The sequence below is a fragment of the Lethenteron reissneri genome, chromosome 26 (assembly GCF_015708825.2).
Source record: "Lethenteron reissneri isolate LAM-NWPU_2019-01 chromosome 26, ASM1570882v1, whole genome shotgun sequence".
Taxonomy (NCBI): Eukaryota; Metazoa; Chordata; class Hyperoartia; order Petromyzontiformes; family Petromyzontidae; genus Lethenteron; species Lethenteron reissneri.
In genome coordinates this window covers 25518879-25534390 of record NC_083804.1, presented here as the reverse complement: position 1 = coordinate 25534390, position 15512 = coordinate 25518879, and the positions used below count along the sequence as shown (strand labels likewise).

The following is a 15512-nucleotide window of genomic DNA, read 5'->3' as shown; positions in this document are numbered from 1 at the left end:
GCGTATCCGCTTCCTCGCATGGACGAGTCACTGGATGACTTGGCGGAGGCGCGGTACTTGACCACCTTGGACCTTTTATCAGGATTTTGGCAACTGTCCTTGGACGAGGCATCTAAACCAAAGACTGCATTCCGCACGCCACAGGGCCTTTTTCTATTTAATCGGTTGCCCATGGGTTTGCACTCAGCCCCGGCGACATTCCAGTGGCTAATGGAGCTGGTCCTCGCTGGGCTGCAGTGGGACTCGTGCCTCATCTATCTGGATGATGTGATTATTTTCAGTCGTATGTTCGAGGAACACTTGGAAAGATTGAGGGCTGTGTTTGTCAGGATGCGGACCGCTAACCTTAAATTCAAGCCCCAGAAGTGTTTTCTATTGCGGGAATCGGTGCGGTACCTCGGGCACATTGTCAGCCATACGGGCATAGCCACCGACCCCGTGAAAACTGATTGTGTAAGGACGTGGCCGACACCTACGTCTGTGGGTGAGGTCCGCAGCTTCATAGGGTTCGCGTCCTATTACCGCCGGTTCATTGAGGGTTTTGCGTCAATAGCGAAACCTCTTCATGCTTTAACGGCTAAGGGGGAAAAGTTCCACTGGGGGGATGCAGAGGACTGGACGTTCAAGGCACTTCGCGATGCCCTTGTCGGTGCCCCTCCCTTGTGCTACCCTGACTTCACCTTGCCCTTCATCCTAGACACTGACGCCAGCAATACAGGCATTGGCGCAGTGCTCTCACAAGTCGTGGACGGCGTCGAACGCGTCGTCGCCTACGGCAGTAGGGTACTGTTCCCAGCAGAACAGCGCTATTGCGTTACCCGCCGTGAACTGGTCGCTATTGTTGTTTTTATACAACAGTATCGTCCGTACCTGTATGGCAGGCATTTTATGGTTCGCTCTGATCATGCGGCACTGCAGTATGCGCTAAAAATAGACCAGCCATCCGGCCAGTTGTCACGATGGCTCGAGGTCCTACAGGACTACGCGTTCACAGTAATCTACCGGAAAGGCACGCGCCATTCAAATGCTGATGGCTTATCGCGCCTTCCCCCGGGGGAGGGCTGTGCGTGCTTTACGGGCTCTGGGAGGTGCAAGTCGGCCACTGTGGCTACACCTGCTTCTTCCATTGCGGCGGCAGCAGGGGTTGTCGACGCGGAGCCTGACTCTATTGCCAACTCGCATGATTTGGTCACTCGTGACTCGCTGCTTGACCTGCCTCTGGATGAATGGGGACGGTTTCAGATGGAGGACGCCTCCCTCCTTAGGTTACGCCGTCGTGCCGAACGTGCTGGCGATTGCCGGGAGGGTATTGGAGCTGTAGTTTTGTGTGATGGTCTCCTCATGTCCAGGGACGCCAGCTGCTGACCGACCAGGGAAAAAACTTCTCATTTAACCTTCTGCAGGAGGTCTGTGACCTTCTGGGTACGCAGAAGGTGCGAACTTACCCCTACCATCCGCAAACCGATGGTATGGTCGAGCGCTTGCACCGGACTATCACCTCTATGTTGTGCCATCAGGTGGATGATGCACAACTTTATTGGGACCTGCATATACCTAGAGTTCTGGCCGCATATTGGTTGGCACCTCATGCGGCCACGGGTTATTCGCCCTTCTACTTGATGTACGGCAGGGACGTTGACCCCTCCATGGATGTGCAATTGCAGGTCAAGGTGGCTGCGTCATGCTCGAAGCTGTCCGACCACATTCACTTTAACATTCAGAAGTTGATAATTGGTTCTTTACCCTTCTATCTGGCAACAAAACTGACACCTTTTTGCAAGGAGTCATGTTTGCATAGACCGCAATACCTGCAGTCATAAATACAAACAAAAGACATAACTCTGATAATGTGCACTGTCCTTGAAGTTGATTGGTCCACACCCGAGACAGCTTTCCTTCGAGCCTAGTCTCATATGGGTTGGACCAGATGACGCCAAAAGGCGCACAACTCAAGGACAATGCACCATCAGAGTATGAGAGCTCGGGGCAAGCATCTACACTATGGGGACCTCATTTGCCAGTAAAAATATGATAATTGGTTCTTTACCCTTCTATCTGGCAACAAAACTGACACCTTTTTGCAAGGAGTCATGTTTGCATAGACCGCAATACCTGCAGTCATAAATACAAACAAAAGACATAACTCTGATAATGTGCACTGTCCTTGAAGTTGATTGGTCCACACCCGAGACAGCTTTCCTTCGAGCCTAGTCTCATATGGGTTGGACCAGATGACGCCAAAAGGCGCACAACTCAAGGACAATGCACCATCAGAGTATGAGAGCTCGGGGCAAGCATCTACACTATGGGGACCTCATTTGCCAGTAAAAATATGATAATTGGTTCTTTACCCTTCTATCTGGCAACAAAACTGACACCTTTTTGCAAGGAGTCATGTTTGCATAGACCGCAATACCTGCAGTCATAAATACAAACAAAAGACATAACTCTGATAATGTGCACTGTCCTTGAAGTTGATTGGTCCACACCCGAGACAGCTTTCCTTCGAGCCTAGTCTCATATGGGTTGGACCAGATGACGCCAAAAGGCGCACAACTCAAGGACAATGCACCATCAGAGTATGAGAGCTCGGGGCAAGCATCTACACTATGGGGACCTCATTTGCCAGTAAAAATATGATAATTGGTTCTTTACCCTTCTATCTGGCAACAAAACTGACACCTTTTTGCAAGGAGTCATGTTTGCATAGACCGCAATACCTGCAGTCATAAATACAAACAAAAGACATAACTCTGATAATGTGCACTGTCCTTGAAGTTGATTGGTCCACACCCGAGACAGCTTTCCTTCGAGCCTAGTCTCATATGGGTTGGACCAGATGACGCCAAAAGGCGCACAACTCAAGGACAATGCACCATCAGAGTATGAGAGCTCGGGGCAAGCATCTACACTATGGGGACCTCATTTGCCAGTAAAAATATGATAATTGGTTCTTTACCCTTCTATCTGGCAACAAAACTGACACCTTTTTGCAAGGAGTCATGTTTGCATAGACCGCAATACCTGCAGTCATAAATACAAACAAAAGACATAACTCTGATAATGTGCACTGTCCTTGAAGTTGATTGGTCCACACCCGAGACAGCTTTCCTTCGAGCCTAGTCTCATATGGGTTGGACCAGATGACGCCAAAAGGCGCACAACTCAAGGACAATGCACCATCAGAGTATGAGAGCTCGGGGCAAGCATCTACACTATGGGGACCTCATTTGCCAGTAAAAATATGATAATTGGTTCTTTACCCTTCTATCTGGCAACAAAACTGACACCTTTTTGCAAGGAGTCATGTTTGCATAGACCGCAATACCTGCAGTCATAAATACAAACAAAAGACATAACTCTGATAATGTGCACTGTCCTTGAAGTTGATTGGTCCACACCCGAGACAGCTTTCCTTCGAGCCTAGTCTCATATGGGTTGGACCAGATGACGCCAAAAGGCGCACAACTCAAGGACAATGCACCATCAGAGTATGAGAGCTCGGGGCAAGCATCTACACTATGGGGACCTCATTTGCCAGTAAAAATATGATAATTGGTTCTTTACCCTTCTATCTGGCAACAAAACTGACACCTTTTTGCAAGGAGTCATGTTTGCATAGACCGCAATACCTGCAGTCATAAATACAAACAAAAGACATAACTCTGATAATGTGCACTGTCCTTGAAGTTGATTGGTCCACACCCGAGACAGCTTTCCTTCGAGCCTAGTCTCATATGGGTTGGACCAGATGACGCCAAAAGGCGCACAACTCAAGGACAATGCACCATCAGAGTATGAGAGCTCGGGGCAAGCATCTACACTATGGGGACCTCATTTGCCAGTAAAAATATGATAATTGGTTCTTTACCCTTCTATCTGGCAACAAAACTGACACCTTTTTGCAAGGAGTCATGTTTGCATAGACCGCAATACCTGCAGTCATAAATACAAACAAAAGACATAACTCTGATAATGTGCACTGTCCTTGAAGTTGATTGGTCCACACCCGAGACAGCTTTCCTTCGAGCCTAGTCTCATATGGGTTGGACCAGATGACGCCAAAAGGCGCACAACTCAAGGACAATGCACCATCAGAGTATGAGAGCTCGGGGCAAGCATCTACACTATGGGGACCTCATTTGCCAGTAAAAATATGATAATTGGTTCTTTACCCTTCTATCTGGCAACAAAACTGACACCTTTTTGCAAGGAGTCATGTTTGCATAGACCGCAATACCTGCAGTCATAAATACAAACAAAAGACATAACTCTGATAATGTGCACTGTCCTTGAAGTTGACGGCAGGGACGTTGACCCCTCCATGGATGTGTATTTATGACTGCAGGTATTGCGGTCTATGCAAACATGACTCCTTGCAAAAAGGTGTCAGTTTTGTTGCCAGATAGAAGGGTAAAGAACCAATTATCATATTTTTACTGGCAAATGAGGTCCCCATAGTGTAGATGCTTGCCCCGAGCTCTCATACTCTGATGGTGCATTGTCCTTGAGTTGTGCGCCTTTTGGCGTCATCTGGTCCAACCCATATGAGACTAGGCTCGAAGGAAAGCTGTCTCGGGTGTGGACCAATCAACTTCAAGGACAGTGCACATTATCAGAGTTATGTCTTTTGTTTGTATTTATGACTGCAGGTATTGCGGTCTATGCAAACATGACTCCTTGCAAAAAGGTGTCAGTTTTGTTGCCAGATAGAAGGGTAAAGAACCAATTATCATATTTTTACTGGCAAATGAGGTCCCCATAGTGTAGATGCTTGCCCCGAGCTCTCATACTCTGATGGTGCATTGTCCTTGAGTTGTGCGCCTTTTGGCGTCATCTGGTCCAACCCATATGAGACTAGGCTCGAAGGAAAGTTGTCTCGGGTGTGGACCAATCAACTTCAAGGACAGTGCACATTATCAGAGTTATGTCTTTTGTTTGTATTTATGACTGCAGGTATTGCGGTCTATGCAAACATGACTCCTTGCAAAAAGGTGTCAGTTTTGTTGCCAGATAGAAGGGTAAAGAACCAATTATCATATTTTTACTGGCAAATGAGGTCCCCATAGTGTAGATGCTTGCCCCGAGCTCTCATACTCTGATGGTGCATTGTCCTTGAGTTGTGCGCCTTTTGGCGTCATCTGGTCCAACCCATATGAGACTAGGCTCGAAGGAAAGCTGTCTCGGGTGTGGACCAATCAACTTCAAGGACAGTGCACATTATCAGAGTTATGTCTTTTGTTTGTATTTATGACTGCAGGTATTGCGGTCTATGCAAACATGACTCCTTGCAAAAAGGTGTCAGTTTTGTTGCCAGATAGAAGGGTAAAGAACCAATTATCATATTTTTACTGGCAAATGAGGTCCCCATAGTGTAGATGCTTGCCCCGAGCTCTCATACTCTGATGGTGCATTGTCCTTGAGTTGTGCGCCTTTTGGCGTCATCTGGTCCAACCCATATGAGACTAGGCTCGAAGGAAAGCTGTCTCGGGTGTGGACCAATCAACTTCAAGGACAGTGCACATTATCAGAGTTATGTCTTTTGTTTGTATTTATGACTGCAGGTATTGCGGTCTATGCAAACATGACTCCTTGCAAAAAGGTGTCAGTTTTGTTGCCAGATAGAAGGGTAAAGAACCAATTATCATATTTTTACTGGCAAATGAGGTCCCCATAGTGTAGATGCTTGCCCCGAGCTCTCATACTCTGATGGTGCATTGTCCTTGAGTTGTGCGCCTTTTGGCGTCATCTGGTCCAACCCATATGAGACTAGGCTCGAAGGAAAGCTGTCTCGGGTGTGGACCAATCAACTTCAAGGACAGTGCACATTATCAGAGTTATGTCTTTTGTTTGTATTTATGACTGCAGGTATTGCGGTCTATGCAAACATGACTCCTTGAAAAAAGGTGTCAGTTTTGTTGCCAGATAGAAGGGTAAAGAACCAATTATCATATTTTTACTGGCAAATGAGGTCCCCATAATTCAGAAGTTGGTTGAGGCGCGGGTGGCCGCGAAAGAAAATTCCGGGGCGAGGCAACGGGCGAACGAGCGTCTGTATGATCGCCGGGTTTCTGTACACAAATGGTCCATAGGGGATAGGGCGTGGCTGCACTGTCCCCAGGTACCGCTGGCAACATCATCTAAATTGCTCAGGCCCTGGCGGGGTCCGGTGGACATTGTTCGGGTCGTTCGGGACAAGTGTGTTCGGGTCGCATGCGGACGGCACTCGTGGTATGTTCACCCATCGCGCCTGAAACCCTACGTCGCACCGCGCACTCACACATCTCCTTCATCTCGCAGGGGCCGTTCGCGTGATGTGTCCAACGTGCCGGGGGAGAGTTCTCCTGACCCTTGTGTTGCTCCGCACCCTCCTGCCATTCCTTCGGATGTTGCAGGTGTGAGTCCACCAAGTTTGGCCACACCGAAGGATCGGAGAGCTGCCCGACCGCCCGGCAACAGGAAGACGGCTCACGGGCACTGTCCCCTGCCTCCAGTGACATGCCGGACGCCCGTCATCAGGCCCCTCCCGACCCTCTACCGGGGACTCTGAACTATTACGATGGACCCGCCACACGGACTCGCTCAAAGCTTCCTCGGTTTTCCTGAGGCCTGATCCGACGCACACACCGCCCCCTTCTCCCTTCGGTCCTTGCGTTCGGTCGGTGGTGTGGGTGTGAGGTTGACCTCAGGTCCTTGGTGTGGGGTGTCCACAGTGTTCATATGTACAGGTGGGTTGGGGTAAATTATTGTGGGTATTGTTTGCTTGTTGTAGTTATGCTGTTATTCTTACTGTTTATTATTGTCAGGGTTGTGGATTGTGTTGCAGCCGGGATGACTGTGTGCTGTACAGGGGGGGGTGATGTGGTGGTCATGATTGACACACACGTGCCGAAACCAGCGGGAGGGGTAGAAACCGGTCCGGACCGGTCGGGCCAACGATGGTTGGAACCCCTCTGAGGGGAGTGGGCTGACGGAAGCTACGATCCCCCAGAACACCGCCCCTCAGGGAGAAATAGTATATAAGGCGGGTCCCTGAGAGCACGAGTCAGTCCGTCTAAAGCCGATGCCAGAAGCCGCCTGGAGAAGAAGACCCTGGACCCCAAGCCGCCGACGTCCTTCTAAGGGCCGGGACTCAGTGCGGTGCCAGTGGTCGAGAGGTTAGGACCCTGAGGTTCCCTCGGCCTGATGTCCTTCTAAGGGCCAGGTCCGGACGGGCCAGTGGTCAGGGACCCACCGGGCCAGCGGTGGGTCAGCCTCCCCTAGGTCTAGCCAGCCGGAGGGCTAGAGTAGACAGAGTTGTAGGTACGATAGCCCAGAGGCTGTGCCTCCCCAGGTTGTGGGTGAAAGGGGCCATTACCCCTTTGTGTTAGGGTTTAGGGCCGTAGGAACGACGAGGACGTGTCTGCAGGAGGTGTCTCATGGCGCATCAGCAACCCATCCCTTAGCATGACAGGCACCACACGCCCCGGATCGACCCCCCATCAGATCGAGCGGCACGGCGATGCATCACAAGCACGTCTTCAACCTGAAGGCGATCCCATTCGGCCAGATCAAGGTGCAAAACCCCGTCACATTTTGCACCGCCGGCACCGACCCGAGCCCAAAAGGCAAGCACAATCAGCGCAATCGAGACAAGGGATCCGCGATGGAATGCTGGGTTCCTTTCCTGTACACAACTAGAAAGGAGAAATCCTGAAGGATTTCTAGCCACCTTGATAACTGGCCGGATGGCTGGTCGATGCGGAGGGCATATTGCAATGCCGCATGGTCCGAACGCACTGTAAACTCTCTACCGTACAGATACAGCCGGTACATGCGTACAAATAACACGATGGCAAGCAGTTCACGGCGCGTTACACAGTAGCGTTGTTCGGTCGGCGAGAGGACTCTACTGCCATACGTGATAATGCGCTCAACCCCGTCAACAACCTGTGACAGGACAGCGCCGATACCAGTATCGCTCGCATCCATATCAAGGATGAAAGGAATAGAAAAATTGGGATAGCGGAGAGGAGGCGCGTCAACCAGAGCCTTCCGAAGTGCCTGGAACGAGTCCTCCTCAGTGTCACCCCAATGGAACTTCTGGCCCTTCGCTGTCAAGGCGTGGAGCGGTTTGGCAACGGAGGAAAGTTTTGCGACAAAGCGGTGGTAATATGAAGCAAAACCAATGAAACTTTGCACCTCGCGCACCGATGTGGGGGTTGGCCATGTCCCGACACACTTAGTTTTTTGGGATCCGTAGCAATGCCGGATTCGCTAATGATATGGCCGAGATAACGTACCGATTTTCGCAGGAGATGGCTTTTTCGCAGTTTGAACTTCAGATTGGCAGCCCGCATTTTGCCAAACACAGCACGCAACCGTTTGAGGTGGTCATCGAAGGTGCGGCTGAAGATGATGACGTCATCTAGGTAGATCAGACAGGAGTCCCACTGCAACCCAGCCAAAACGAGTTCCATCAACCTCTGGAATGTTGCTGGTGCAGAATCGAGGCCCATCGGGAGCTGATTGAACTCAAACAGACTCTGCGGCGTGCGGAAAGCCGTTTTGGGTCGAGACACCTCGTCCAATGGCAACTGCCAGAATCCCGACAGGAGGTCAAGTGTGGAGAAGTACCTAGCACCGGCCAAGGAGTCAAGCGAGTCATCCATCCTTGGCAATAGGTACGTATCAGCGACAGAGACCTTATTCAGCTTATGGAAATCGACGCAGAAGCGCAAGCTTCCATCGTGTTTTTTAACGATAACTATGGGCGCACCCCATGGGCTAGTGGATGGTGAAATAATGTCGGCCGCCAGAATGTTATCAACAGCCAGCCGAACGTGGTCCTTCTCCGCAGAACTAAGCCTATAGGGGTTCTAACGTATGGGGGAGGCATCACCCGTGTCAATGCGGTGACTGAGCAGAGTCGTGCGGCCGAGGTCGAATTTACCGTAACTAAAAAAGTTCTGAGAGCTCAGTCGATTCCGAGCACAGGGAGTCAATCTATCGGACATCCGGTCTGGAACGTGGTGTCGGACTAGGCCTAGCCTCAACGCCACCGACAATACCCCGAAGCGACCGCGACGCATGGGCCAGAACCGTGCCCTGGGGCTCAACAGAAGTCGTTAACCCAGCGTTAAGGACCTGTAAAAACGGTTCCCTGTCCGCAGCCACCAGCATCTGCGCTCCCACAGGCTCCGAGCCACGCACCGCCGTATTAGAAGGCCCCAACAGTATCCCGGCTGAGGTCACAGGCGGGTCTAGAGGCTTACGGTACCGGAGTGGCACTAACATCTGCGCGCCCGGCGGAATCCAAACCGTCACAGCTGAGAGTGCCTGCACCGTAGTATTAACCGAGCATAACCGGGTGGCGGGGGGAAGAAAAGCCAACCAGCGACCCGAGGGCAGCTCAATGCAACCCTGGTCAATGAGTATCTTGATCGGCATTTTGGCCAGAAAATCAGTGCCCATCAAGCATGGAACGGCCAGAGATGAGGAGACAAGAATCGGCCCTGACAATTTAATATCCCACATGGTAATATACGCGTGAATTTGGCCGATTATACCGAGCGAACCCCCGTTAGTCGCAACACACGAAACTTCGAAGGGGCGCGGAGAACGACAACTAACCGGTAGGATATTAAAAATAAGTTCGGAAATAATCGTAACGGACGCACCCGTGTCAATAAGCGTTTATACATTCGTTGAGGAGTGGAGTGCAGACGTCAGGTCACACTCGCCTCTGGGGAAATGCCGTCAAGGAAAAGTGACGTCATGCCACCCGGGGTATTTGAGGGGAGACCCGTGACGTAGACGGGGTCTTCGCGGTGAGCCAGAGGAGTGAGTGTTAGGGGAGTAGGGGGCTCCGGGATAGAGGGTTGAGAGCCAGGCTAAAGGGCTGCTTTACCCGGCTGGCCGAGTTGGATGAACCCTCAGTCAGTGCTGTGGGAAGAGCCTGATAGCCTGGTGGGGTGTAGGGAACTCCCAGTACCCTTCTCCTGGGGAGATTCGTTAATAACTCTGTGTTAACCCCTTCCCCCGAGTTAGGTGCAAGCCCTTAAATAAAGAGTTGGTGTCAGCCCCTACACGACTGGCTTCAGCGTCCTTCTTACCACACAACACATTTATACATCTACCTCATTTATACATCTAGGCTCTCTCCTGCTCTTCCTCCGCCGCGACAGCTGTGCGATGCTTCCTCTGCCCCTGAGGACGCTCCAAGGAGGGTTTTGTTGCCCAGAGGAGAGGGCGACCCGAGTCCTACCCCTCAAATTTCTCGAAGAGAAAAAAAAATCGCCTTCGTTTTTTTGTTGCTTCAAACGACAGACGACGCAAATGGTCTCCCACTAACTGAAACCTAACCTTGAAGGAGCCGAGTATTGTGCAGGATGAACGAGACCCCTCCCCTGACGGCCCCGGTCGGGGTTCGCTGCTCCACCGAGTGATGGAGTGGCCTCCTCCTCCATTAGACCGCAGTCCGTCCACAAAGCGCGGCTGCCACGGAGCTCGCTCGCAAACCCATTCGGGACCACGTCTCGCCCTGTGCTCACGTTTCCTGCATTGACTTCCAGTTCAAATCCGCATTGAATTTATTAAGAGTTCTGTTGATGTTTCAATCTTTAAACGGGGCCTGATCCACCATACATCCAGTTGTCTATTCAGCCACACTCACCACTATACAGCCACACCACTATCCAGCCACACACCCTCTAAGTTGATTCAGCCACGCACTCCACCGAGATCTCTGAGATCCATTGATCGTGCCCTTCTCTGCGTAACCCCGCTCCACCTTTCAGACCTGGGGTGACCATCAGGGCTTTGGTTTGCATGGCACTCAGGCTCTGGAATTCCCTGCCCTTGGAGGTCAGGTACATGCAGTCGATGGTGACCCGCCTACTTATAATGGCCTCTCTCTCGTTGTCTTTCTTGTCTCGCTAGTGGTTCCCTTCCCGGTTACTCCCCACTTGTTTTTCTACATTATATGCATGGCCCTCCGAGATCTATTGCTTAAGGGAGCCTTATAAATCTAAGTCAGTGGTTCGAGATGCCCTTTCTGGTGGTGAGACATGCCAGATTTTTTTAATGGGGTAAATAATCGAAACAAATTAAGCACGAGCTCGTAAAACATTGTTTCATCGAACCTATGTATTAACATATATTTTTAAACTATTGAGAACCAAAGGGGTGTAAGGCTGCAGTAAAGGTTAAGAACCACTGTTCTAGGTTATTATACTACACCTGAGCTTGGTCTTTAAATCCAAACCTATTTTCCAACCCCAGCCACTACTTACCTACAGTTTATTTTGGTGGAAATTCCACATACGGTGAGGAGTGAATTAGTGGTTGAGGTACTCATTTGATCAATCCCAGAGTCAAACCCCCAACCAGAATTTAAACTAATAAAATTGGTGCTCTGAAATGCAGTCGACTAAAATAATTGGTGAACAAGGTCAGTGGTTCATATCCTATTAGGTTAGCCGCGTATGTTTGGATGCATGGAATTTATGGTCGCAACGATGACGAGATATTAACTACCTTTGCTGGTATGCAGGTCGTTGGTTCGATCCCTGTATATTTGGAGTTTGCATGTTCTCCCCGTGGTTGGGTGGATTTTTCTCCGTGTCCTCCGGTTTTTCTATCCACATTTATAAACATACGTTTTTGAGTATTTGGCTGCCATACAGTTCCACTTCCCTGAGTTATCATTTGCAGCCAGGTCGCTTATGAAAAAGAGCTTTTCAGCTGTCACAAGCTGAAATTATTTAGTGATTTGCAACATGTGCAAAAGAACAATTTTAAAATAATAGTTATTTTTTCCTTTGAAAACACGTAGTGTCACATTGATGGAACTCAGTCGTAAACATTAATGTTCTGCTTTTATTATTCACGGTAATTGCATTCCATTAAATTACAGAGATTATATAACACTTCTGCTCACGTATTAAGTCAGGGGGTTGCGTGCTTTTATTCACGGTAATTGCAATCCATTAAATTACAGAGATTATATAACACTTCTGTTCACGTGTTAAGCCAGAGGGTTGCGTGTGAATCGAATGCCTCGAGTGGGAATCTCGAGTTGGTAGATGCTAGCCCGTTGCATAACTTGGTGCATCCACAGAAGGTAGCGGGAGACACGCGTGTAGACGCCATATTTGCCTTTGCGGGCGCAACCTTCGCCCCAGCTTATGATCCCTGTTGCAAACCACGTATCCTTGAAGATGGTGACATGTGGTCCACCACTGTCGTGCTGGCACGCGTCCTTGGTGCCGTCGGAATAACCGGCACAGAACATGTTTTTCGTCACCAAGCTACTGCTGGACTCTTTGCATCGCAGCGTATCGACGAAGGGGACCTCCGCTATCTGCAACACCGTTGCCTGTGCACAAGCAATACCACGACCCACACGGCAATGTTAATGAATTATCTATACTATATTAGCATCGAGACTGAGATCATCACTTATTAACACCTAACTCTGGATGTACACAACCCTGTGCTGACACCACCAATTATAACTAAACGCACAGTTACAGGAAGATAATTGCATGGCAATTCGCATCGTAACGATTTCTCATATTTTTTTAAACCATCTCTTTGTTGGGTCTGTTTCTGGCACTTGTTGACTTTAGAGAAGGCACGTTATCTGTGATGGTCGGGGACTCCATGGGAGCAAACCAAATTCACAGATAGCAAAGTATTCCATTATCTGTGGAAAACAACACTTATCCACAAACTTATATCCACGGTAAACATGACAATCACCATTGTCAATATTATCACCTTCGTATTTCTGTATCACCTATCACTGTGTAACAAAACAAATGCTGTTCCTGGGTAGTAAGTGTTATTTCCTAATTGCTTATGACTCAAAAGTACAGAATATTGCTATTATTCCCCACAAATTTTGCTTTTGTGACCAGGACACAAAAGTAAAGTTAATAATTCACTCCATTAATAACACTTGTAACAAATGTTTGTATTGTTCATGGGTAGTAAGTGTTATTTCCTAATTGCTTATGCCTCAAAAGTACAGACAATGGCTATTATTCCCCACAAACTTTGCTTTTGTGACCAGGACAGTGATATTTTGAAATTTACCTATTTTCAATGAGAAAACGTGTGCATTTGTGTCATTCATTCACATAAAGTCCCGGTCACAAAAGCAAAGTTTGTGAGGAATAATATCCATTTTCTATACTTTTTAGGCATAAGCAATAAAAAATAACACTTACTACCCAGGGACAAAAATCGTATTACATCGTGAATTATCATTCATCCACATGACATCATCATTGTAGTCAAGCAAGTCATATTCATATCATCCAACAGTATCATTATTTATTGTGCTTGTTTACCCAGGAAAGCCTCAAGAAGCGTTTTCAGAAGGGTCTTCCCAGGTTGACAGTAGTACTGGTTAATGCTGGTTAATACCACTTGTGTTTGAAATTATTTTTTGCTAGGGAAGGATATTGGAGAACCTTGAGGAAACCCGTGTGGAACAGGGAAAGAACATACAAACTCCATACAGAAAGGAATCCAAGTTGGGAATCCAACTCAAACGCTTAGTGAATCACAATTAATAATATAACTATGATAATAGGGTTTTCCCCTTTTTTCTGGCAACAAAACATGTGTTGAGATGTTAAAACACCAAACGTAAACCTTTTACAAGGAATCATGTCTACATTAACCACAATGCTTATGGTCAGAATGCAAACAAAAAACATACTCTGATAATATATGCATTGTCCTTGAAACTGATTGGTCCACACCAGAGACAGCTTTCTTTTGAGACTAGGCTTTTGAGACACACACAGAGCAGAGACACACAGAGACACAACATAGACAGAGACAGAGTCTCTGTCTATGTTGTGTCTCTGTGTGTCTCTGTCTGCTTGTGTGTATGTCTATGTGTCTCCGTGTCTGTGTTTTGTCTCTCTCTCAAATTTATAAATCTTTCTAAGAACGTAATCAACCAGGTAGGGTGTTGACTGTTGTGTTAGCCGACTCTCTGTGTTGTATTGCATTATATTTCTAAGTTTACTATGTTCGTTTTCTCATTCTCACCTGATGATGATTGCTTGTGTTGTAATCGAAACGGCGTATTCTATTATTATTTAATTTATTTTCTTTCTACGTGATTTTACCTAAAGAACCAAAGAGGATATATCATATTAGTCCACATGTTCTGTACCACCTTCTGAAAAGCCAAGGTATGGCGCCTTAATACCTGCAGAGATCTACCAACCCTCACCTCAACAAGAGTTAGACTCTGCCTCCAACGTTTATCTGTTGTGTTTTTATTATCTCACTTCAGGATGATTTAGCTTCCATGTATCGGAGTGTCTGGTAGCTACTTTCAATGTTCACTTATTGAGCTCTGGACTTCAATTATAATTATTTAATAACTTGGTTGTGACCTGAGTCTTTTTCAGCAGTCCGGTTCCACATAGTTATAACGATAAATGTGTCCTGTGTTCTTTATTCAGAAGATACCATTTTATTTAGTTAAAATTTTGACTGGAACTTTACAAACCATAGCTCGGTTTGCCACCTTTTTATACACACTAAACCCGTACATATTCTCAGCCTAGGTCTATCAAAACTGTGCAGTATATTGTGTAATGACAGTAGAGTCAACCTACGGTGTAAGTAGACTATTGGCCACGGGAGGTAATGACAGGGGAGTCAGCCTGCAGTACAAAGGAACTGGTGGATACGGGAATGATCGAGAATAGGAGCGTGGCCAGGTGACGAAAGAGGACAGTGGAGTCAGCTGGTAAAGCGAGCGGTCTACAACCAGCAAGAAGGTTCGGGAATGGGGGAATGGCCTCGGACCGTATATAAGGGAGACAGACTCGGGGCTGCTGCAGTGTGGTCTCCGCCTTCCGAATTTGAGCACGTTGCTCATGAATAAAGAAAACCTTCCCAGGACAAGTGCGTCGGAGTCGTCTTTACATTTGTAACAACGTTCAACACAGTACCACAACCAGATCTCAATTAATTCCTGCCACCTGGAAACAGATGCCAATTCACAATCTTTCCTGGCCAAACCCGGACAGGTGGTAACCCTAGCTACAATGACTGTATTACTCTTAAAATGCAGTGTCAGTGCTAATTGTGATGTGTGCGCTTAATATCGAGTTTAATTGAATAATGTATTTCAAAAACATCTGTGTGGTGCTTGCCTTGATACCACGGTGGTGCAAGCTCCCCCATCCACTAATCCGTGACTGTTCTTCCACCAGAACCTTGTCAGCAAAGTCTCGCTCAGGCAAGCAGGCCGGAAGCACCAGCCTCGAGAAATTTAAGGGCCGCTCTAATTGAAGAAGCGCAAGGTCATTGTCAAAGGTGATTGGGTCATAGCGGCTGTGAACTACGATATTCTTAATTGGGACGTGTTGTTCGGAGCTCTCCGTCACACGCAGGTTGTGCTCACCTGTAAAACAGACACGGCATCATATTTGTGAACAACTTTTTTGTGCAGAGCTGTAATAGCTACATTAATATCCTACTGGGGGTTGACTTGG

General features: G+C 48.0%; 1 protein-coding gene across 1 annotated transcript in view; it reads right to left on the bottom strand.

Moving 5' to 3' along the window:
* Positions 1–11876: 11876 nt before the first annotated feature.
* The window catches only part of LOC133347935 (coagulation factor X-like), a 66925-nt gene continuing 63289 nt past the window's right edge, over positions 11877–15512 (bottom strand). Inside the window, exons 10-11 of the mRNA XM_061560692.1 lie at positions 15171–15421; positions 11877–12358 (exon numbers count right to left, since the gene is read on the bottom strand). Coding sequence (XP_061416676.1) covers positions 12008–12358; positions 15171–15421 — 602 coding nt within the window. The 3' untranslated portion in view covers positions 11877–12007. The remainder of the gene's footprint in view (positions 12359–15170; positions 15422–15512) is intronic.